Below are 22,500 nucleotides of genomic sequence, written 5' to 3' on the forward strand. Positions count from 1 at the left end.
AACAAGAATGTGATTCAATTCTATTTAATTAAAATATGTTTTTAAATGTTAACAAATTCAGACAAATTAAAATCATGTAACTTTTCTGATAATGCAATAAAAGTTAAAAAAAATATATGGATTTATTCTCCCACCCCACAGGCTGGGTTCCTTTATATTATTCACTAACACATTTCCTTCCATCTCAGTTTCTTTCTCTGTTATTTCCTGGAGAGGGATGATGCCACCTCTGGATGCCATGCTTTAAAAGTTTCATGTTACTCAGAAGAAATAGGAAGTAGTTGGCCTGTTGGAAACATACAGAGAGAGAGAGAGAGAGAGAGAGAGAGAGAGAGAGAGAGAGAGAGAGAGACAGACAGAGAGGCATCACCAAGTTTCTTGAAAATTAAGAGTTCTCGCCAGGCGGTGGTGGCACACGCCTTTAATCCCAGCACTTGGGAGGCAGAGGCAGGCAGATTTCTGAGTTCAAGGCCAGCCTTGTCTACAGAGTGAGTTCCAGGATAGCCAGGGCTACACAGAGAAACCCTGTCTTGAAAAAACAAAACAAAACAAAAAGAAAAGAAAATTAAGAGTTCTCTATTCACTTTATGAGAGGAGTAAACATTTGCTCAACTGGATAATCGTGACTGAGTACCAACTCAAGGCTTGTCAATAAAGGACATTAAGATAATTTTTTTTTATCAGTACAGCACAAAGGAGCTGTTTCCACTTGTAAAAATCAACATCAGATAAAGTAAGTATTCCTTATATTAGATCTCTGCTTTTTAAAAGTTATTTGCAATTTGTATAAACAGTATTGTAAACCCTAAGATAATTGGAACAGTTATTTAATATAGCCAAAAGTGTATAACCAAAGCTATAACTATCTAAAGAAAACTTCAAGAAATCTTTATTTTCAGGCCACTCAACTTTTCTCATTAAGAGGCTTTTTAAAAGGTCTATTGGCTGGCAAAATGGTACGGTGGGCAAGGAACTCACCTCAGGCCTGATGACCTGACTGTGGTCCCTGGAAGCCACAGTGGAGGGAGAGAACTGACGCCTGAAAGCTGTCATCTGTGCATGCGCACACACACACAGACACGATAATGCTGAATAAAAAAAAAAAATTTCAAAGATAAAGCTGTCTAAAGCTAAGATCATTTCTAACGCAAATTCTCGATACTCAGCGTATTTTCATAAATACCAAAGCAGACCTTGTTATAAATGCTATCTGTTGGTGTTCACAGTAATACCCTCTGTTTTTAAGGAGGGATCATTTTTTTAGTAACAATTTTCAGAAGGAAAAAAAAAATAGAATTTCTAGGTAGCTCAGTCATGAAAAACAGATAGCTCACAGATTGCACAGTCTAAGGAGTGTTATATACAAGTCAAAGTGCACAATTTAAAGAGCTTTAGTTGGAAGCTGTTAACTACCACAGGCCTCTCTGTTGTTCTCCTGTCACGAATATGTACTTTGTTAAAGGTCTGGATGTGATCAGGAATCAAAATCAGTATATCTCAATGTGGGCTGTGGGACAGAATCATTTTGAAATAGGAGTTACTTAAAGCGCCAAAGCTGTACGCCTAACTGCTCTTTTTAAGCTGGTTTAGAATTGAAGATTAACTGTCAGAATGCTTTAAAAGTTCCCCAGGTTGAGAACTGCTCGACTGGATCAGGCACGAGCAAACAGCCAGAGCCCACAGGTCAAACCTGGCTCTGCGCTCACTTGTGTAAACAAGCGAGTGGAACACAGCCATCCTCACTTGTGTAGCTTCCACACCTATGGCACTTCTACACAAGGGCAGCTGACTGACTGCAACAGAAACCACAAGCCCAAAAGCCAAGAGCAGACTATGGAGAAATGTGCTGACTTCTAACCTGCATGATCACACTGAAGGCTATAGCTGGCTGTGTACACTTAAATGCTAACAGGTATTACTTAAATGCAATCCCCACAGAAAGAACAATAGTATCCATTAACCCAACCCCTCAGAGCTCCCAGGGACTAAACCACCAACCAAAGAGTATATACATGGCTCCAGCTACATATGTAGCAGAGGATGGCCTTATCTGGAGGGGAGGTGCTTGGTCCAGTGGAGGCTGTTGTTCCAGAGAAGGGGAATGGTAGAGGTGTGAGGACGGAGTGAGAGGGCAGGTGAGGGAGCACCCTCTTAAAGGCAAAGGAGAGGGGGATTGGGTGGGGGCACATAGAGGGGAGACTGGGAGGGGGAGACAACATATGAAATATGAACAAATAAAATAATTAATAAAAAACTTAAGAAATGTTGTACACTGGCTGAGCAGGTTGTATTCATACATTCTTCTCAGTCTGTATAAACATATTTAACAACAATTAAAGAAATAGAGGCCTTGCCAGGCAGTGGTGGAGCACACCTTTAATCCCAGCACTTGGGAGGCAGAGGCAGGTGGATTTCTGAATTCGAGGCCAGCCTGGTCTACAAAGTGAGCTCCACAACAGCCAGGGCTATACAGGGAAACCCTGTCTCGAAAAACCAAAAAAAAAAAGAAATAGAGGCCATGAATTTGAGAAAGAGCAAGTTGGGGCTGGTAAACACAGAAGGGCTAGAGAGAGAAAAGGGAAGGAGGGAACCAATGTAATTATTTTAATTATTTTATCTTCAAACAATAGAAAAAATGAGTAAAAAATAAAATGAACATGGTTTATAACTCATACACTGTCGGAGCCATCATGGCAAGCGAGTGAGTTTTCTGGAGATGGCCCGCCATTTTGCCAAGTTTTCTGGAGATGGCCCACTGTTTTGTACACCTGCAATGGGTGAGCTCTGAGATGCAGGTCCTCACAGAGTTCATCCCAGGATTGCTTCTCGATATTGATGTGCCTTTCCTGCCACTGTCACAAAGCCTAATAATTCCTGGGCATCAATCCACTCTATTACGCAGATTTCCTGCAGAGTCAATATGAAGATGTACTTTCATGTAGTAACACTGCGTAGATGAACTGATGATTTCATAATTCCTGATAATGATTTTATGGAACTCCTAAACTGATACAAGTAATCTCAAGCCCCTAGAACACAAGCTGCAAAGAGAGTTCTGTAAACCTTCCTGTGTCATGGGCAAACTGCAGGAGGGAAGGAAAGCAGGCTTAGAACACATTTATAATCTAAGGAGACAGTTCTTCAGGTTAGGGATGAGGCCAGGCTCTGGCAACTAAAAGTCATAAACTAGGACTGGAGGACTTACTGCAGATGCAAGGACAGAAGATAAAATATTGACTAGTTTACCTACACAAGACTTCAAAATAATAGGACACAAGGCAGACAATTTGTCTCTTGACAAAACCATGCTAACATAAAAAAAAAAAAAATTGCTTTAAATTTATAATGCCAGATCCCAGCAGCTTTTGGCCCTGAATAGCAAAAGGAGTTAAACTGCCAGAAGTCATCAGTTTTTGGCCCTGATATCCAATGCCACCCTTATTGCCTGTCTCAGTTTTCCCTGTCGTGTCAAGTTGGTCCTTGATACCCAGTAAAGCAAACTCAACATTAGGTTAGAATGAAAAGGATGTGTAAGAAAACCTGTTTCAGAGACTGGTCCCCTTCTGTTGGGGATGGCTCTTTTAATATAAAACATACCAAGAAAACAAAATATACCAGTACCTAATTATCATTTTAGAAATCAACTACATATGTGCACACATTGAAAAAAAAACCGTCATTCTTTTGTCTCAGTGAGGATTATAGAGATTTTTCCTAATACAATTTCAAAATTGAGTTTTCTTACTTTAACATTTTCGACTGCCTCCAAAATTCTCTCTCTCAGGTTTGCAGAATCATTTAGTTGATTTCTTAGATTTCTGATGATGATTTCAAAGTGATTTCCTTTGAGCTGACCAAGTCTGAGAGAATCGCCTACAGACCGAATATTAAACACATTCATTCTCTTCTTCTTAATTTCTTCTTCAATATCTTTCAACCTAGAAGCGGTAAAGCACACAACCAATTAAATCTTAATTTACAAATTACATATTTAATACAAGCTTTAAAACGAAACCTGCCAGGCAATTCCTATGAAAATGAAAGTACCAAGGGAGGCTGGAGAGGTGGCTCAGTGGTTAAGAACACTGGCTGCTCTTCCAGAGGTCATGAGTTCAAATCCCAGCAACCACATGGCAGCTCACAACCATCTGTAACTCCAGTTCCAGGAAACCCAACACCCTCTTCTGGCCTCCACAGGCACCGAGTTCCCAAGTGACACAGACATGTACGTGGGCAAAACACCCATGCACAATAAATAAATCTGTAAAATGTTTGGGGCGAAGCCTTCTCCTTCAACCAAGCTGTAAAGCATCCCCTATGGTTCCAACCCTCCTGTCCCAACTTGTCTGTTTCCTTCTCTGGGTCTGTCCCACCAATAAACCCACCAGCATCAGAGTTCTATTTGAGCACTTCCTTACTCAAACTCTTTTTTAAAAACATATTTTAGAATCATATAAAAAAAGAAAAAAGAAAAAAATAGCTAGTATCAATTTTTCCTTAGGATGAGGTTGCCATCCCACAGTCAGAAATCCTGACCCAAACTGTTCCTGTCTAAAAGAACTGCAAGGACAAAATTGGAGAAGAGACTGAGGGAAAGGAGGTCCTGTGACTGCCCAAATTGGGATCCATCTCAAGGGGAGGCTCCAAGGCCTGACACTGATGCTATGGTGTGCTTACAGACAGGAGCCTAGCATGGCTGCCCTCCAAGAGGCCCAAGAAGCAGCTGACTGAGACAGATGCAGATACTTACACCCCACCAATGGACTGAAGCTGGTGACCCCTGTGGCTGGAAGAAGCTGAGGAGGAAGGTGACTCTGTAGTTAGACCAGCAGTCTCAACTGACTTAGACCCCGAGATCTCTCAGACACTGAGCCACCAACCAGACAGCACACACTAGCTGATATGAGGCTCCGGCACATATACAGCAGAGGACTGCCTGGTCTGGCCTCCGTGAGAGAAGAAGCACCTAACCCTGGAGAGACTTGAGGCCCCAGGAAGTGGAGACGCCAGGTTGGGGGCGGGGGGCATCTTCATGGAGACCAGGAAGGAGGAATAGGATGACAAACTGTGTGAGGGTGGACCAGGAGGGGGGATATGACTGGACTGTAAAAATAAATAAATAAATAATAATAATAATGATAATGATAATGCTGCCTATGTGATTTGGTAGAGTGCTTATTGTCCCTCTATCAAGAAATCAATATATTTCTTGATTCCTAGATCTGCCATGGTACCGTCCGGCAAACTCCCTTTCCCGCCATGGTACCATCCGGCCTCCACACTAAGTTCCTGCGGGTTCTTGTTATTTTCTCCCAGCAAGCTGCAGCATCTAGCTCACATGCAACAATTCACACACACACACACACACACACACACACACACAAACCCATCATTCATCTAGCTAGCTAGTGCCTAGGACCCGGTAAGTAATGCATGACTCTTAATGCTTTAATATCCAATCAGGTTTATAAAATAATAAGATCACAATTTACAAGATGCCAATACAATAATTTCAGAACCAAATAATAAAGACAATATTCTAACCCAATTAATCTATTTTGTAAAACCTTTGCTTGGTTGTATAACCACTCGGGGTCTGACTCCTCATCATCCTCTGACTCCATGATGAAGATCCTCCTCCTCCTCTCTCTCTGACCTTTCTCCTCCTCTAACTCTAGCTCCACCTCTCTATTCCTGTCCAATCACAGGCCTGTCACTGCCCTAATGTGATCAGACAGAGAAAAAGCTGCATCAAGGGACAGACCTGGCTAAGTCTTTTACAAAAATTATGTTGAAAATCTCTCAAGATAAACACTCTTATTACTTTATTATAAAAATATAGCCGGGCAGTGGTAGCACACACCTTTAATCCCAGCACTTGGGAAGCAGAGGCAGGTGGATTTCAGAGTTCAAGGCCAACCTGGTCTACAGACTGAGTTCCAGGACAGCCAGGGCTACACAGAGAAACCCTGTCTCAAAATAAATAAATAAATAAAAAAAAAATAAATAAATAAAAATAAAAAACCACAGAGGTAATAGTGTGACTTTCATGTCTGTGATGTGCACACTCTGAAATCCTGTAGACAACAGATTAAGTGTTTACTGTACTTATTTTTGAGCAGTGTGGGCATTTGTGAGCTGCTCCCTCTGCTTTGTAAATCTCAATGAAGAACACATATTTCTTTTAAAATAGCAAGATTACTGCTAAAACTTTATTGCATTGAGAAGTGAAATTTGAGTCCAATGCATTCTATTGGATAAGAATATATTTTAAACGTAGGGGTTTATGATTTAAAAAACACTATAATAATTAAGAAAAAAGATTTATAAACTTATGTCTTCACCTAGACTTTTCTGAATGCACATGCATATTTGAACATAGTATCAGTATTCATACAGAATTCAGACACTTTATAAACAAATCTACCATTTGTCAGTATCTATCCTAAACTTTCCTAATTTTGTAAGATTTTTTTTTTATGTGTGTTTGTGTGAGCGCATGCCGTGTGTGAGGGGCCAGGATAGGACACAGAAAGGACACTGGATCCCTTGGAGCTGGATTGCAGGCAGGTGTGAGCCTCCCAACACGAGCGCTGGGAACTGAACTTGGGTCATCTGGAAGAACCGTAAGTGCTTTTTAACCCCTGAGCCATCTCGGCAGCCCCAAACTTCATATATGTGCATGTTTACACACATGGAAGACAAATATTTTATTAATGTAGAGTGTGCTGTTTAGTGTATAATCAGTTAATTAACACTGATAGTAAAGATTAGCTGGTCCCAATATTATTTTGAGTGTTAACCCTATACTTTACCAAAAAGCAATACTGCATTACCTCTCCGGAGTCACTTTTCTAACAACCATTGATTGATAGGTGATTGCTCTCTTGTCTTTAAGGCCCGCGTAACTGAAATCCGAAGGAATAACACCAAGTTTGATGGCTAGAAAACCAATTGCTTCGAACATCTCCAGATTTTCCTTTTGTAGGGTAAAAGCTGAAACAAAGTCATTCTAGATTACAAAGAAGAAGGCATTGTTCATAATTACATTCCTCACAAACTAACAGGTTAGGATAATAAGCCTAATTATTAATGGTTAAAGTGTGCTTTAAAGAAAATATAAAACTAGCATTTTCAGCTGCCATTTCAAAGCATTTGTTGGCTCACTGAAGGTATGAATTAAAAATTCACTCTTTCCCTGTGCTTACAGGTCCACCTTCTGGTTTCCACGTGGTTGGGTGAACCTCAAGCGCACTGTGTAAAAGCTTCACCTGTCAATAAAGAGTTCAACGGCCTATAGCAGGAGAGAATAGGAGGAACTTCCAGGAAGAGAAAGGCATTCTGGGAAGGAGGCAGTTGTGGGAGTTTCACCACTGAAGCACAGACGAAGTTCTATGGCATTAATTCATAAATAAGTAATCCTCTGTGTCATTATTCTGGAACTGGGGTGGATATAGAAAAGCCCTAACCGTTACAGTCCATTTTCATTCATATATCCTAAATTCCAACACACAAGACTCCATCCTGATCTGTTGGTTTCCGTTCAGTCTTCAGAACACAGTAATAGCAGTTCTGCCTCAGGTTCCAAGGTTGAATACTCCATAGCATTGCACTGACTTTACAAATCATTCTATGAGTGCCTATGTTAATAGATTAATAATCATAAATACAAAGCAAAATGATGGTTGCAGGGAACTGAAAGGAAGGCATGATTATTCAATTGATGATGATGATGTCAGAATAGAAAGGTGGTAAGACTCAGGAGATGAATGGCAGCAGTTGGTGATAAGACAATGGTAGACCAGTCATTAAGGCTAGGCTCACAACCAAAACCCTCAGGAATGGGTAAAATGACAAATTTTATATAATATGTATTTTACTGGATCTTCGTAAACATTTAAAGCAGTGGTTCTCAACCTTACTAATGCTGTGAACCATGAACACAGGTCCTCGCGTTGTGGCGAGCCTTAGACCATAAGATTATTGTCATTGCTACTTTATAACTGTAACTTTGCTGTACTTATGAGTCATAATGTAAATATTTTTGGAGATAGATGTTTGCCAGAGTGGTCCTAAGCCAGAGGTCCTAACTCAGAGAATCACTGAGTAATTACACAAATACATAGATATGTGTATGAACACATGAAGGCAGAGATATTTTTATATGTGATGTTTTGATTCTTATAAAAGGTCACCTAAGCAAAATTGTTTGTTTTGCTTTTGGACACCAATATCATCATATTGGCCTCTTGGTGAAACATTAACTCTAACTTCAGTAAAACTAACTAATGCATATGAAGATTCTCGGATCTTAACTCATTATCCTAAATCACTGATACTGTTTCAAGTACTATAAAAGTTAGACACCCTAAGAGGAGACATAAGGATCCCCCTGGGAAATAGAATCCGAGGGGGTAGCTGGGGACTGGTGGGGGTGGGAACAGGAGGGATCACGTGTATGTTGGGGAGGGGGCTACTGGGAGAAATGACTGGAATTGGGGAGGCATTTTGGGGGCAAGGTGGAAACATAGTACAATGGAAAGTCCATAGAATCTATGAGGGTGACGCTAGCAAAGACTCCTAGTCATGGGAGACACAGAGCCTGAACCTGCTATCTTCTGCAAGGCCTCAAATGGAGGGACTGGGACACCAACCCAGCCCCAAATCCTTTGACCTACAGTTTGCCCTGCCTGGAGAGTGTCCTAGTACCGAGCAAGCAGGATCAAAGTGACCACAGAGACTTCATCTCGCAACTGATGGGACCAGATGCAGCGTCCTACAGCCAAACATTAGGGGGAGTTTTGGAGTCATGTGGAAGAGTAGGAGGAAGGATCGGAGGAGCCACAGAATGAACTGACTGGGACTCATAGGACTCGCAGAGATCAGGTAGACTGTAGGGGTCTGACCTAGGTCCACTGCATATGTGCTACGGCTGAGTAGCTTGGCGTTTGTTCTGGTAGGAATCCTAACAATGGGAGTGGAGCCTGTCCCTGACTCTTTTGCCCACTTGTGGACCCTTTTCCTCCTACTGGGTTGCTTTGTCCATCCTTGATGTGCCTAGTCTTACTGCAGCTTATTATACTGTGTTCGGTAGATGTCCCTGGGAGGCCTGCTCTTTTCTGAGGGGAGGTGGGGATGGATCTGGAAAAGAAAGGAGGTGGGGGGAAGATGCTAGGGGAAGAGGAAAGAGGGGAAACTTCAGTCATATATAACAGAGAATTAAATAAGCTTTAGAGCAACTTAAATCATGCAACCCCTTCCTATAAATCAGCAAATCATCTTAAATCAGCAATTCCCATCCTGTACTTAAACCTATTTTTTTTTCCTTCAAAATAGATCAACTTGTTCATATGAGCATGCCTTTTAAATTCATCTAGCAGACATTTAGCAGTGGTGCACACATGCATCGTTTTTCCCACCTCACATTTGTGGGTGCTAAGCTTTAAGCATATGGAAGACTTCCCCAGTCTAAAGCGTTTAATGATGCCTGTGGTCCCAGCACTTAAGAAGCTGGAGTTGGAGATCAGCCTCAGCTAAGCGAAGTCATGTCTCAGGAAGAAAAGCAAGAGCCAGGGGTGAGGCTCAGGGTCAGAAGGCTTACCTTGTGTGCACAAGGTCTTTAATCCCGCCCGCCCTGACATTCCGCCCGTCTTTGTGAACTGCTGCCATGTAAAACCAAGCCCACATCCCTCCAAATTCGAAGGTCTCGCTCACATTAGAAACCTGTGAGGCACAGTCCCGTCCCTGGGCCACATGCATGTGTGCACCACCGCTAAATGTCTGCTAGATGAATTTATAAGACATGCTCACTGGAAACACTTTCTATCCTTCAAATAAGATAAGACCGACCAGTGAACCCTGGACGTGTCCTCTTGACACTTCATCGGATCCATTCAGCCTTGGACGATCTTAGAGCCCTTAAAGCAGGAATTCTCAAGATACAGTCTCCTTGCATCTGAGGGGTTACAATGCCGGCTGAAGCGTGAACACGCCTGCCTGATGAGCCAAGAGCCCGCGCGGGCCCCATCTTGCCTTGCAGGGTATCTCTTCCCTTCCCAAGCACGACAACAGATCCACCTTACTCCAAACACTTAGTTATGGTCGACATTATTCTGAAAACAGAAACATCGCTACTCTGAAACCCGCTCCAGCACAAAGCAACTGCTTCAGCTTTGCACACCCGTGACTGTTCAGTATAAACGTCTTTTTATGCCTACTTACATAGTTTGTTTTCACACTGAGCACGCTATGCACGGCTCCGCCTTTCCCCAATCAATCAGTCCATATATTCTTTACACTAGCTCTATGACCCGGTCCACCTGTTCAAATTAGTCACCTTTCACAACTATTACACAAGGAAATGAGGAGTTGCTAATTTACCTGTATACACAGCTTTTCTTCTCTCACATTCCGGATAAGACCTCTTCCCACGTGCTTTCTCCCGGAATCTCACGGTTATGGCTGGGTTTGGGTTTGGGTTCCCAGCACTGTGGCACTGCCCAGGAAAAGACTTGGTTTCCACCACGTTTCCGAACTTCTTGTTGAGAAAATGGTGCACGGCCTTCCTGTGATCCTTGTTTGGATCCGGTTTAAAGGTAAACTTGGAGTTTTCTTTCTTTGCATCCAAATATTTGAAAAAGCCACAAGCTTCTTCTTCAGACACCAAATGGCAGAGTTCTTTATACTCAAGGTTCGGCTTTACGACAACTTCACTGTTGTTTCCTGTGGTTATCAAAAAAGGGAATGCCTGTCTAACAGCACTGTGTAGAACAGCCCTGTGGCTTTTGTCAAGGATCCTGCCTAGAGACAATTCAGGAGATGGTTCAATTAATCCAGTTTGTGAATTCCACATCCCTTTGACGTCATGGGCAAACTGATCCAGCAATGTGTGAGTTTTTTCATCTAAAAGTGAACTTAATAAATCAACACTTTCTTCTTCACATTTAGAAGTCACACCGTTGACACTGTTTTCTTTTTCTGAGTCAGACTGATGGCTCTGGTCACCATCAGTGCACCCAGGCTGGATCCGGTCACCATCAGTGCACCCAGGCTGGATCCGGTCACCATCCGAGCGCCCAGGCTGGTTCTGCTCACCATTCGAGCACCCAGGCTGGATCCTGTCACCATCCGAGCACCCAGGCTGGATCCGGTCACCATCCGAGCACCCAGGCTGGATCCGGTCACCATCCGAGCACCCAGGCAAGTTAGAAGCTTCTTCATTATTTTCACGTTCTAAAGGTCCATTCTGAATATTTAGATTTGGCTTTTTAGCAAAATTACTCGGTTCAGGTTGTATTTTACTAATGTCATATAGAGATTCATCAGCGGCCTTACTGACTAGCTGTCCCTGTTCATCGATCTCGATAACAATGAAGTCACTGGGTGAGGTTTTTACACTGCCCTGAAAGCCAACGTGATCGTTGATGAAACACAAAGAGTTAAACCTGATGCCACTATCTGTGTCTTCTTCCATTCTTAACGGTGCCTACAAGAGAGAGGGCATGCTCAGCTAGCAGGAACGCTTGCAGATAAGAAGAATCAAAGTGGTCACCAAGATCCACTCAGTTGTCTCACTCTCAAGTCTATGTTCCCTAACATACACTAATGACTTATTTTCAGGATCTACTTGCCTACAGCAAGCAGAGTGAACAGGCAGATTATCTGTGGCCTAAGTAGCCATTTGTATCTTGATTTCCCATTCACTCCAAGCTTCTGTTTTCCAGACTTAAGATGGGTTAATTTGGGGCTGGAGAAATGTTGCTTTGGCAAGGGACACTAGATCAGTTCCTCAGCACCCACAGGGCAGCTGACAACCATCCCTAACTCCACGTCCTGGGCATCTATTGTCCCTCTCTGACCACCGCCACCCACCGGCCCCCAGGCACACCTGCGGTACGCATGCATATGTATACGCAAGGCACATAGGATAAAATAAACCTATTAAAAATGTTTAAATTTTCCAGGCTGTAGTGGTGCACACCTTTAGTCCCAGCCCTTGGGAAGCATAAGCAGGTGGATCTTTGTGAGTTCAAGGCCAGCCTGATCTACAAAGCAATTTCCAGGACAGCCAGGGCTACACAGAGAAACCCTGTCTCGAAAACAAACAAAATGTTTACATTTGCCAGGTGATGTGATATATACCTTTAACCCCAGCACTCAGGAGGCAGAGGCAGGAGGATCTTGTGAGTTCAAGCACAGCCTGGTCTACAGATCAAGTTCCGGGACATCCAGAAGCCAGGGCTACACAAAGAAATAAACAAACAAACAAAAGTTAAAAAAAATAAAATAAAATGGGTCAATTTCAAGTTTATCTGGAAAATAGTATCATTAGGCCTACAAAGAAGAGAGAAAAAAAATAGGGCTGATTTTACAACGATTGTCATTCCAGGAGCCTCAGAATCTCCTGGGGCTAACTTCAGAGACAGTGGTAGTGTTTTCAAACGTTGGAAGTTAACTCATGAGAAGGGTAAGAAAGGAAAGTCTATAGTGAATAGGTATGTGAACGTCTCTGTGCACTTCAAGGTAAGTCAGCCCTGGTCCTTCATCTTTTTCTAGATTCTCCACCAAAGGGAAGATACAAAATTCTCTAGCTAATGAGAGGGAATTTCTCCCAAATCACTGGCATTGGAGAAAAGAGAGCCTCCTCGTGTTTTCTGGGAGCAGTGACCCAAGGGCTATTCTATAGGGAACAAATCCCACAGTCCTGACACAGCCTACAATCTCCACGACACACAGAGCCCTGACGGAGCAGCTTCACTGCCTAGCTCTTGTATTTCTCAGACTTTACAAGTAATTGATCATCTACATCCTCAGAGGTGCTCGCGGAGCAATAATCCAATCTCTAAGATTCATCTATATAAGCTTTAGGAACCTGTTTTCTTTTCTTTCACACACATACATACAAAGGGGAAAAAACTGCTTTAATTTTCTGTATAGCATGACTAGCTAACGCTTTCATTATTTACTGTCCATCTTCTTCAACTTAAGTGTCAGTTCCACATGAGAAGGAATTCTGCCTTATGCAATACTGACTAACCCACATTCAGAACAGCACCAAGCGCATAGTAGGTCTACAGTAGATACTAGTTGAACAGATACAAGCAGAACCCAGTAAGAGCTTTAATAGTCATAATGTGAGAAAGAAGTTAAGTGTTAACTTTTGTCTACGATAATCAGGAACGGTATAATAAATTGCGATTTGTCTTTGGAAATAGTTGAAGAGACAGAAGTAGGGCAGAAATACCACGTGCAAGAACAAACCAGACGGGCACTATGTGGGAGGAGAAAGTCCCGACACAGAGCAGAGGGGACAGGGGGAATACAGCTGAAGAAATGCTGGCAGGGAAAGACCGTGAACACCCTGTCAAAGGTTGGCATCTGCCTGGTGGAGGTGTTTCTAATGACAGACCACAGGGGTCCTCGGAGCCCTAGGGATTGCAGGAAAACAAAGACCATAGGAAGACTTTCCAGGCTAGACGTGGAGACAAGTAAGTGCAGCACGAAGGCGTGACAGCCAAGTAACTAGTCAAGAGGCAGACAGCAAAGGCGGGCAGACGGAGCACGTGGGGCTAGGGTGGCGGAAGCTCCTCCTCCGCTCCGCAGGGCGAGCCAAGGCTGCGGAGGGACCCCACCCCCACCCCCATCCCACCCCGCTCCCTCGGTGCCCACCACCACGCCTTCCTCCCCGGTCTTCCAGTCTTGGGCCCACGGGTGACCCGTCAGTCCACTAGACTCGGCCAGCTCTACCTGGCTTCCGAGAGAAAGTGGTCCTCCGAGTGACACAGTGCGCATGCCCAGAAGCCTCTTCCAGGACATTTAAAGGGACAGGCTCCCGTTGGTGTAGCTCCTCCCTGGGTGGAGCTTGGGGGAGGGCGTGGCCTTCCGGGTTGGCTCCGCCCCTACACTCTCACCCCTTAGCTGACCTGCCCTGCCGGTCCCGCAGTACTAGGGGACGCACGTCGTCCCCGACCGCAGGCAGTCTGAAGTCGCCTCCTGGCCTTGAGTCCTCCACTCCCGAGTCCTCGCCGGACCGTGGCTGGGCGCCGATCGCCTGCTGCAGGAAGCGAAGAACGTCAGAGAGGAAGTAGGTTGTTTGAGGAAGGCTGATCTCAAGCCAAGATCTCTCCGCTGTTTCTGTCCCGGGCAGGGTTGGCTGTCAGTCGCTTCGCCCCAGAACCAGGAAATGGGCGCGCTCCGGCAGGAGGAGGCTTGGAGTCTCTGCGCGCTGGTCTGCGGCCGGGATGTCTTGCTTGCTCGCTATGGGGAGCATAGAAAGCTCTACGTCAGATAGTCCATCAACAGGTAGAGGGAGAAGTAAGCGCAGGACAGATTGGAAGCAAGAGAGAGGCAGGAAAAACATTCCCAAGAGAACAAGAAAGCTTTCGGAATGGACACAGTGGCCCCAAAGCAGGAGATTTTTTTTTTTTAAATCCAACTTTTCCGTTTCTGGGAGTAATCCTTCAAGATATATGTCAAAGAGTTCAGGTTTCCTTTATTCTCCTATTTTCATGCTAAACATTTTTGCTTCCAACACGTTCCAGACTGGCCTGATTACTCAGGCCAAACTTGGGCCTTCCAGTCTTGTCTTTGTTGTGTTTCCTGTTCAAACAGAAAACAAAAAACAAAAAACCTAGGAGCGGTCTTCGCACTCTACAGCAGCACAGACTTCTGTTGATTGTGCTGCAGAATACATTCAGCACCAGGACGTTAGAGCTTCTTCGTACATCCACGTACATTTGTGGAGCCCTCTTCTAGCCGTCCATAGCTTCTGGCTTCTTTGTCTTTGCTCCCACATTCTCTTGTCCATGCAACCCCACTTCGGGAATGAACAGAGAGCTGTCTTCATTGCTCTCTGAGCGTCTGCTGCCTCCTCACCTCAAGTCAGAAGAAAGTCAAGACTGAGGCTTTAAGACCTGGGGAGGCTCTGACCTCACCTGCTCCTTGCTATTTGTCAGTGGAAGCTGTTAGGTCTCAAACCCAAGACAAACAGCTAACTGAGATGCCTAGCAACAAACATATGGAAGCAGATGCCAGGTTCTCCCAGCACCCCCTAGTCTCTGCTTGCTACAGGCCCTCCTGGCTGGTACACCCTGCCTTCTTTCCTGAACATCCCAGCTATCCTCCCCACAGCTCCTCTGGTCCCTATATTTCAGCCACTTTGGCTATGACAGTCCCTTGGCCAATCTCACCCAGGCCACCACTCTTGGTAGGTGGCTCCTCTCCTCTCCCTCCCGCTCTCTCCTCACATGGTAGGCCCAGTCTGTCTGTGTCTACTCTGGACTCTTCCAATGGTGCTCTGTCATTGTCTCTGGCTATACTCTCTCTCATATCTGTAAATAAACTTCCTCAGCCCCTCAGGGGCAACCATGCCTCACCCCCTACCCCTGTTTCTTTTTTTCATTCAGAAGCACCTCCAAGTTCCGAGCCTTCTACTCATTTTCTCTCAGAAACTTTCCCAGAAGGCACCTCGCTGATGACCGTTCTCATTCCTGTGTCTTTCATTAAGATCCCATGAGGCCCAGAGTGACAATGCCTTTTAACCCCTTTCTGTCTCCATCTGACACTGCCTTATTTACTTTTCTATGACTGTGGTAAAACACTACGGCCACTGCAACCTTGAGCTTAGGGGTCTTAGAAGGATAAGAGCCTCTCGCAAGCACAGTGGGAGAAGGGGAAGCCTGCAGGTAGACAAGATGGTTGGGATGGAATAGCAGCTGAGCTCACATATTGAATGACAAGCAGGAAGCAGAGAGGGCACACTGGGAATGATCTTGAAACCTCAAGCCCACCTCCAGTAACACTTCTTCATCCTCCCAGACAGACGCGTACTGGCTAGAATACGCTTGGTCCAGGGAGTGGCACTATGAGGAGGTGAGGCCTTGACAGAGTAGGTGTGGCCTTGTTGGAGGAACAGTGTCACCATGGGCGTATGGGCTTTGAGACCCTTCTCCTAGCCACATGGGAGACAGTCTTCCCCTGTTTGACTTCGGAATAAGATGTAGAACTCTCAGCTCCTCCAGAACCATGCTTCCTGCCTTGATGATAATGGACTGAACCTCTGAACTCTAAGCCAGCCCCAATGAAATGTTGTCCTTTATAAGAGTTGCCTTGGTCATGGCATCTCTTCACAGCAATGGAAACCCAAACTAAGACAAGTCACCAACTGGGAACCAAGTACTCAAATGGGGGACAATGGAGTCGGTCCTGTTCAAACCACCACAGACAGTACCTAACAGACTGCCAAACGCATTCTTACCTTGCTAACCTTCTTCCTTCATTAGAATAAAACTCCCCTGTGTTCTCGCCTCCTTTTTCTCTCTATTCTTCCTAACGTTTTATTTTCAGGCACCTGGATTAATATCTGTCACAGAGAGGGCACGTTTTGGTGAATGGATGGCATTATACATTTTAGTAGATCCAAAGCAGTTTAGGGGCCACTGAAGTCAGTGTTTAGGGATCGTGGACTTCTCAGCATCTGAAAGGTCCTGGCAGATGCATCAGGAATAAATGGAGCTGTTGCAGGGCGAGAGTCATTGGGCGAGCTTATGCGTGACATTTTTGTCTGGGTACAGGGGGAAGTTCAGACTGGGTAAAACCATAAGGAAGAAGCGACCAAGGGGAGGGGCCAGAGTGGGAAGGAACCAAGTATTCATACATAGGCGGAAGCTTGCTGGGGGAGGGGCCAGAGTGGGGAGGAACCAAGTATTCATACATAGGCGGAAGCTTGACCAAGGGGCGGGGCCAGAGTGGGAAGGAACCAAGTATTCATACATAGGCAGAAGCTTGACCAAGGGGAGGGGCCAGAGTGGGGAGGAACCAAGTATTCATACACAGGCGGAAGCTTGACCAAGGGGAGGGGCCGGAGTGGGAAGGAACCAAGTATTCATACATTGGCAGAAACTTGCTGGGGTTTTTGGTTTTCTGGGTTTTGCTTTGGTTTGGATTTTTTTTGTGGTTTTTGTTGTTGTTTTGTTTTGTTTTGTTTTTCTGTTTTGGGTCTGGTCCCTGTGTCTTTGGGCCCCGTCGCAATGCACGAGCAGTGTTCACAGAGGAGGGCACAAAGGCTACCCCTAGCCGTCAGATCTAGCCTTTTGGAGCACTGCAGCTGCCAAGGAGTTGAGCTGGTCCTGAAGGATGCTTGTAAGTTTCTCGGAGCTCTGAAAGGACAGAGGGGTTAACTGACGCAGAGAAGGCAGGCCACAGTCCAGCTGCTTTAGTTCTGAGTCCTGGAAACAAGGTCTGGAGCCATAAGAGAGTATGGAGCTGGATGGCCCAGTGGTCTCCTCCAGAGGTCAGTGGTCTCCTCCAGAGGTCAGAGGTCATCCAAGCTGATGGCCCATTTGGTCTCCTCCCAGAGGTCAGAGGCCATCCAAGCTGATGGCCCATTGATCTTCCCCAGAAGTCAGAGGTCATCCAAGCTGATGGTCCATTGGCCTCCCCCCAGAGGTCATCCAAGTTGATGGTCCATTGGTCTCCCCTAAGAGGTCAGAGGTCATCCAAGCTAAGATGGCCCACTGGTCTCCCCCAAGAAGTCAGAGACCATCCAAGCTGATGGCCCATTGGTCTCCTCCCAGAGGTCAGAGGCCATCCAAGCTGATGGCCCAGTGGTCTCCTCCCAGAGGTCAGAGGTCATCCAACCTGATGGCCCATTGGTCTCCCCCCAGAGATCAGAAGCCATCCAAGCTAATGGCCCATTGGTCTTCCCCCAGAGGTCAGAGGTCAGAGGTCATCCAAGCTGATGGCCCATTGGTCTCTCCCAGAAGTAATCCAAGCTGCTTTCAGGTTTTAGAGGAACCGATTTCAACTGCTTCAATGTGACAAAATGATCGATGTAGAAGGGACTGTAGGGTGCCTCAGAGGATGATCTGTCCCAGGACCCACAATAAAATGTAGCAGATGGCAAAGATCCACAGCTTAAGTCAGGAGGTAGTAACTGCAGAACTTGGGGGAGCACTAGGAGGCAAAGGAGGGTTTTAAATGAGTTTTATTTAGTAAGGTTAAATGGTCAGTTGTTCCTGTGTGGTGAAGAGGAACATCATGGCTGAGAGCGCACAGTAGAACCAATCTGCTTACCTCGTGGTATGGGGAGGGGCAGAGAGAAAGTGGGGAGAGAGAAGGGATAGGAAGGGGAACAAGGCCCACATCCTTCAAGGCACAGCCCCAGTGAGCCTTTTCATCTAGGTAGGCCTCACCTCCTAATGTTACCACCAATTCCCAACACCCCATTAAGTTATGACTCATCGATAGACACAGGAAAGCCTTCATGATTCAAACATGCAGCCCCCCCATATACACACACACAACACTACTATCATAGTGACAAAGCCTTCCAAACAAGAGCTTTAGGGAGATATTTCAAATCCAAACCATACCATACAACACCAGTATCTATAATGTATAAGTCACATTAATAAACAGAATGAGTTTGGTCCTTAACTTACGGAGCTTAAAGTCTAATGGCAGAGACAGGTGGTAAACAAGCAACTGATTATATGATTATAAACACACTGTGCAGTGATGAATGATTGTTAGGTTAGGGAACGTCCACCTGTTTAAGTGTGATGGATGATGAAGACCAGAGAGACATGAATTCTAGCACAGAAGCTTACCTACAGACAAACATTCTCTTTTAGGGTCTTATAGCTTTTATATATGCTGCACTATTTGCTTATATTACTTACTTATCCAAGATTATTTAAAAAAATGAAAATATATAGAAAGTAATTATTGAAAGAATAATACAAGTCTATTTCTCTTTTTAATAAATTCTTTTTTTTAAGATTTATTTATTATTATAAATGAGTACACTGTAGCTGTCTTCAGATGCACCAGAAGAGGGCGTCAGATCTCATTATGGATGGTTGTGAGCCACCATGTGGTTGCTGAGATCTGAACTCATGACCTTCGGAAGAGCAGTCAGTGCTCTTACCCGCTGAGCCATCTCACCAGCCCAAGTCTATTTCTTTTGGTTAATTGGAAGGAAAGATTATCGTCTGCTGAGAGTAAGGGACAGAGAAAATGCGGAGAGAGGTGAAAGGGAAGTGGTCACCAAGACAAGGAGAGAAAAGCCAAAGGTTCAGTGAGTTCCAGAGGCCCAGTTCCCATCAGTCTGTGCAGTAAGCCACAGTACATGTAACATCGGGAAGTGTCTCTTAGCTGTGACTCCCCAAGTTGGAATACTAGGAACCAGGAGGATTCGAGCAAATGAAGGTGCTATCAAGGGAGAAGCCACAGTGACAGGCCACTGATTCCATCTTACAGAAAACAATAAATCATGCAGGTCTCACGTGCTCAAACCAACTCTTCTCATATGCCTCATAAAAAGTAGGTGGGCATGACATGCCTTTTAATGCTATATAAATTAGCTTGGGGTTTTGTTGTTGTTGTTGTTGTTTCCTTTTACCAAAGATTATTGGGTAAAAATCTTTACTAGTGGATGCTGCAGAGATGTCTCAGTGGTTAAACACTCTTGGTAGTGTGCAGAGGAGCCAGGTTCAGCTCCCAGCACCCACATGGTGGCTCAAAGTCATGAACTCTAGTTCCAGAAGATACGGTGCTCTTCTCTGACCTCTGCAGGCACCAGACAGGCAAATGGTGCACAGACATGCATGCACGCAAGGTACTCATACACATAAAATAGGATAAATATACCATTAAAAACATTTTCATAGAAAATGAATACTAATTGAGAGAAATAAATTCTAAGATAGAATTGTTAATAAATTTGACTCCTGAACATGCTCCCAGGACTCTTTCCAATAAGCATGTTGCTTTTTATAAATTTCACTTGAAAAATTCCAGTGTCAGAATGAAGTTTTCCAATGTTTGTTTGAGGGGAAGAAAAGAAAAGCCCTGGAGGGTGATTAGATGCCCTTCAATAGCAGGTGGGCCGGAGTGAAAGCTACTCTGTGCTCAGATGCCAGGATCTCACACAGCATAGCAGTGTATGGTGAGTAGCTTCAAATGCTGTCTCTGAAACTGTTGAAAAGTTTTGTTGTTGTTTGTTTGTTTCAAGACAGGGTTTCTCTATGTAGCCGTGGCTGTCCTAGAACTCACTCTGTAGACCTGGCTGGCCTTGAACTCATAACTCAATGACCCACCTGCCTCCCCAGTGCTAGCATGAAAGGCATGCGCCACAACCACTCGGCTGACTTGTGGTAAAGTTGTAATAGGTGTTTTTCATATTTCAGGTAGAAGATGAACAAGCCTTTGACACCATCGACATACGTACGCAGCCTCAATGTTGGAATCCTTAGGAAGCTGTCAGATTTTATTGATCCTCAAGAAGGGTGGAAGAAATTAGCAGTAGCTATCAAAAAGCCATCTGGTGATGACAGATACAATCAGTTTCATATAAGGTAACGTGGTGTTTATTTTTTTCTTTTTAAATCCTTCTGATCACAACTTCTTGTGATGAGGGCATGACTACTGTCAAACATGACATTTTAGAAGGTGAATCTTTCTATCATGGTGGTGGTATTGGTAATATATAATGTTTCTTGTATATAGAATTTTTGCTAAAATTGCCAGCATGTCTGAGCTAAAGTCGTGAGCCTGCAGATGTGTTTTTGAGCTAGAATCCAGCTCCCCATCATTGTTCTGGTTCAGTTTGTTGGGCCAAGAACAGCTTTACTGCTTCAGGCTTTGCTTGTCCAAACTGAAGAGACACAAGGCTATCAAAAGACTCTAATGTATTTCTAGAGTCTAAACTCTGCAGTGTGTGAGTAAGGATGAGTGCCCATGCATTTCTACATCCTGGATTCTTGGATCTAGGATTTTCTAACAGCTTCCTGTAGTCACCTCTCTTACATCTCTCCTCGATTTAGTAGAAAACACAAGTTCAGATTTTAATTTTGCGCCTTGTTTTGCAGTAAAACTCAATATCAAATTTTGTCTTGTATATAATGAAAAAATAAATTCTTCTTAATTTTTTTTTTTTTTTTTTTTTTTTTTTTTTTTTTTTTTTTTTTTTTTTTTTTTTTTTTTTGGTATTTTTGAGACAGGGCTTCTCTGTGTAGCCTTGGCTGTCCTGGAACTCACTCTGTAGATCAGGCTGGCCTCGAACTCAGAAATCCACCTGCCTTTGCCTCCCAAGTGCTGGGATTAAAGGCATGTGCCACCACCGCCCGGCCCTTAATTTTTTAATTCTTCTTCTTAACCTGGTAAGGACTCTAAAGTCTTGGCTCCCATATTGACCTTCCAGCAAATGTGTGCTCCCACAAAGGCAAGCATTGTTAAGTACAATGGGAAAAGCTGCTGTGTTTTATAAAAAGATACCAAGAAGGAAGGAATATGTTAGGTGGAGGTGCTGTATGGTGTGGGGGAAGGGTGTGCCTCTGTGGGCCCAGGCTGAGGCATCCCTTCCCCCTTAGGAACCAGCCACACAGTGGCAGTACAGAATAGAGTTTATTTAGGACAAGGAAAGGGGAGTTGAGAGAAAGGCAGAGAGAGAGAGAGAGAGAGAGAGACAGAGAGAGAGAGAAAGAGAGAGAGAAGGAGTAGAGGCCAGCCATGAGCACATAAAGAGAGGGGGGGAGGGGAGAGAGGGGTAGCAAGAGCAAGAAAGCTAGAGAGAGAGAGAGGAGGGGGCGAGAGAGAGAGGAGGGGGCGAGTAGCCCCTTTTATAGTGAGTCAGGCACACCTGGCCTTTGTAGGGCAGAGCCTAGACTAAATGCCAACAAGAGCTCAGCTTTTAAACTTGAAAACCCAGTTTCCAAGGATAGTTTGCTGTTACTTCTATTAAAATGGAAGGGGGCTTGCTACAGCAGTCACTGTAGAAGAAAGGGCTCTTGTGAACTGCACAGTGCGAAAACACTGTCATGATGGCAGAAGTTTTGGAGTTAGCAACATGCAACCACCAGTGAAGACTAGTTCTCACAGACTCATCAGGGCCCAAAAGTTAAAAGTTTTGTCCCCAAATACTATATGCATCAAGGAGGAGAAAGTTAACTGTTGCTAGTGACAGGGTCTCCTGTAGCCAAGGCTGGCCTCAAACTTGCAAGGCTAGCCTAGGACAACTGGTACTCCAGCCTCTATCCTCTAGGCTGATGGCAGGTGTGCACCAGCTGAAACCTGAAGCACATCCGGTATCCAAATGGTCAAACTCCCTGCCACCATTTTGTGTCTCTGGGTATGATGTAGTAGGAGGAAGGCATTACTTCCTGTGTAGTTCCTACCAAAAAAAAAGTTAATCATGATTGAAATTACTAATTAAAAGCAGTCAGGTAAGTGGAGATGGTGAGACACAGAAAAGATAACTGGCCTATACCACAGGGTATGGCGGGGAGGCAGAGACAGAGAGAGACCGAGACAGAGAGACAGAGACAGAGAAAGGTGTTGGGGGGTGAAAGTGCATTCAGAAGAGCACAGATGTGGCCAGATGTTACCAACTGACAAACTGGTAAACTTAGTTGGAGAGTAAGTTGTTCACTGTGCTGTTCTTTCAAAAAATTTTATTAAGTTCGAAAGTTTTCCAAATAAAAGCTTTGGAAGAAAAACAAA

General features: G+C 44.4%; 2 protein-coding genes across 2 annotated transcripts in view; one reads left to right on the top strand and one right to left on the bottom strand.

Annotated features, from left to right (window-relative positions):
• Window positions 1-14,052, bottom strand: part of Pus7l (pseudouridine synthase 7 like) — a 27,907-nt gene extending 13,855 nt beyond the window's left edge. The window contains exons 1-4 of the mRNA XM_031353660.1: window positions 13,747-14,052; window positions 10,381-11,485; window positions 6,837-6,996; window positions 3,746-3,938 (exon numbers count right to left, since the gene is read on the bottom strand). Of these exons, the coding sequence (XP_031209520.1) occupies window positions 3,746-3,938; window positions 6,837-6,996; window positions 10,381-11,485; window positions 13,747-13,815 (1,527 nt within the window). The 5' untranslated portion in view covers window positions 13,816-14,052. The remainder of the gene's footprint in view (window positions 1-3,745; window positions 3,939-6,836; window positions 6,997-10,380; window positions 11,486-13,746) is intronic.
• Window positions 13,897-22,500, top strand: part of Irak4 (interleukin 1 receptor associated kinase 4) — a 25,382-nt gene continuing 16,778 nt past the window's right edge. The window contains exons 1-2 of the mRNA XM_031353672.1: window positions 13,897-14,083; window positions 20,190-20,357. Of these exons, the coding sequence (XP_031209532.1) occupies window positions 20,197-20,357 (161 nt within the window). The 5' untranslated portion in view covers window positions 13,897-14,083; window positions 20,190-20,196. The remainder of the gene's footprint in view (window positions 14,084-20,189; window positions 20,358-22,500) is intronic.

The sequence above is a fragment of the Mastomys coucha genome, unplaced genomic scaffold, assembly GCF_008632895.1.
Source record: "Mastomys coucha isolate ucsf_1 unplaced genomic scaffold, UCSF_Mcou_1 pScaffold11, whole genome shotgun sequence".
Classification (NCBI taxonomy): domain Eukaryota; kingdom Metazoa; phylum Chordata; class Mammalia; order Rodentia; family Muridae; genus Mastomys; species Mastomys coucha.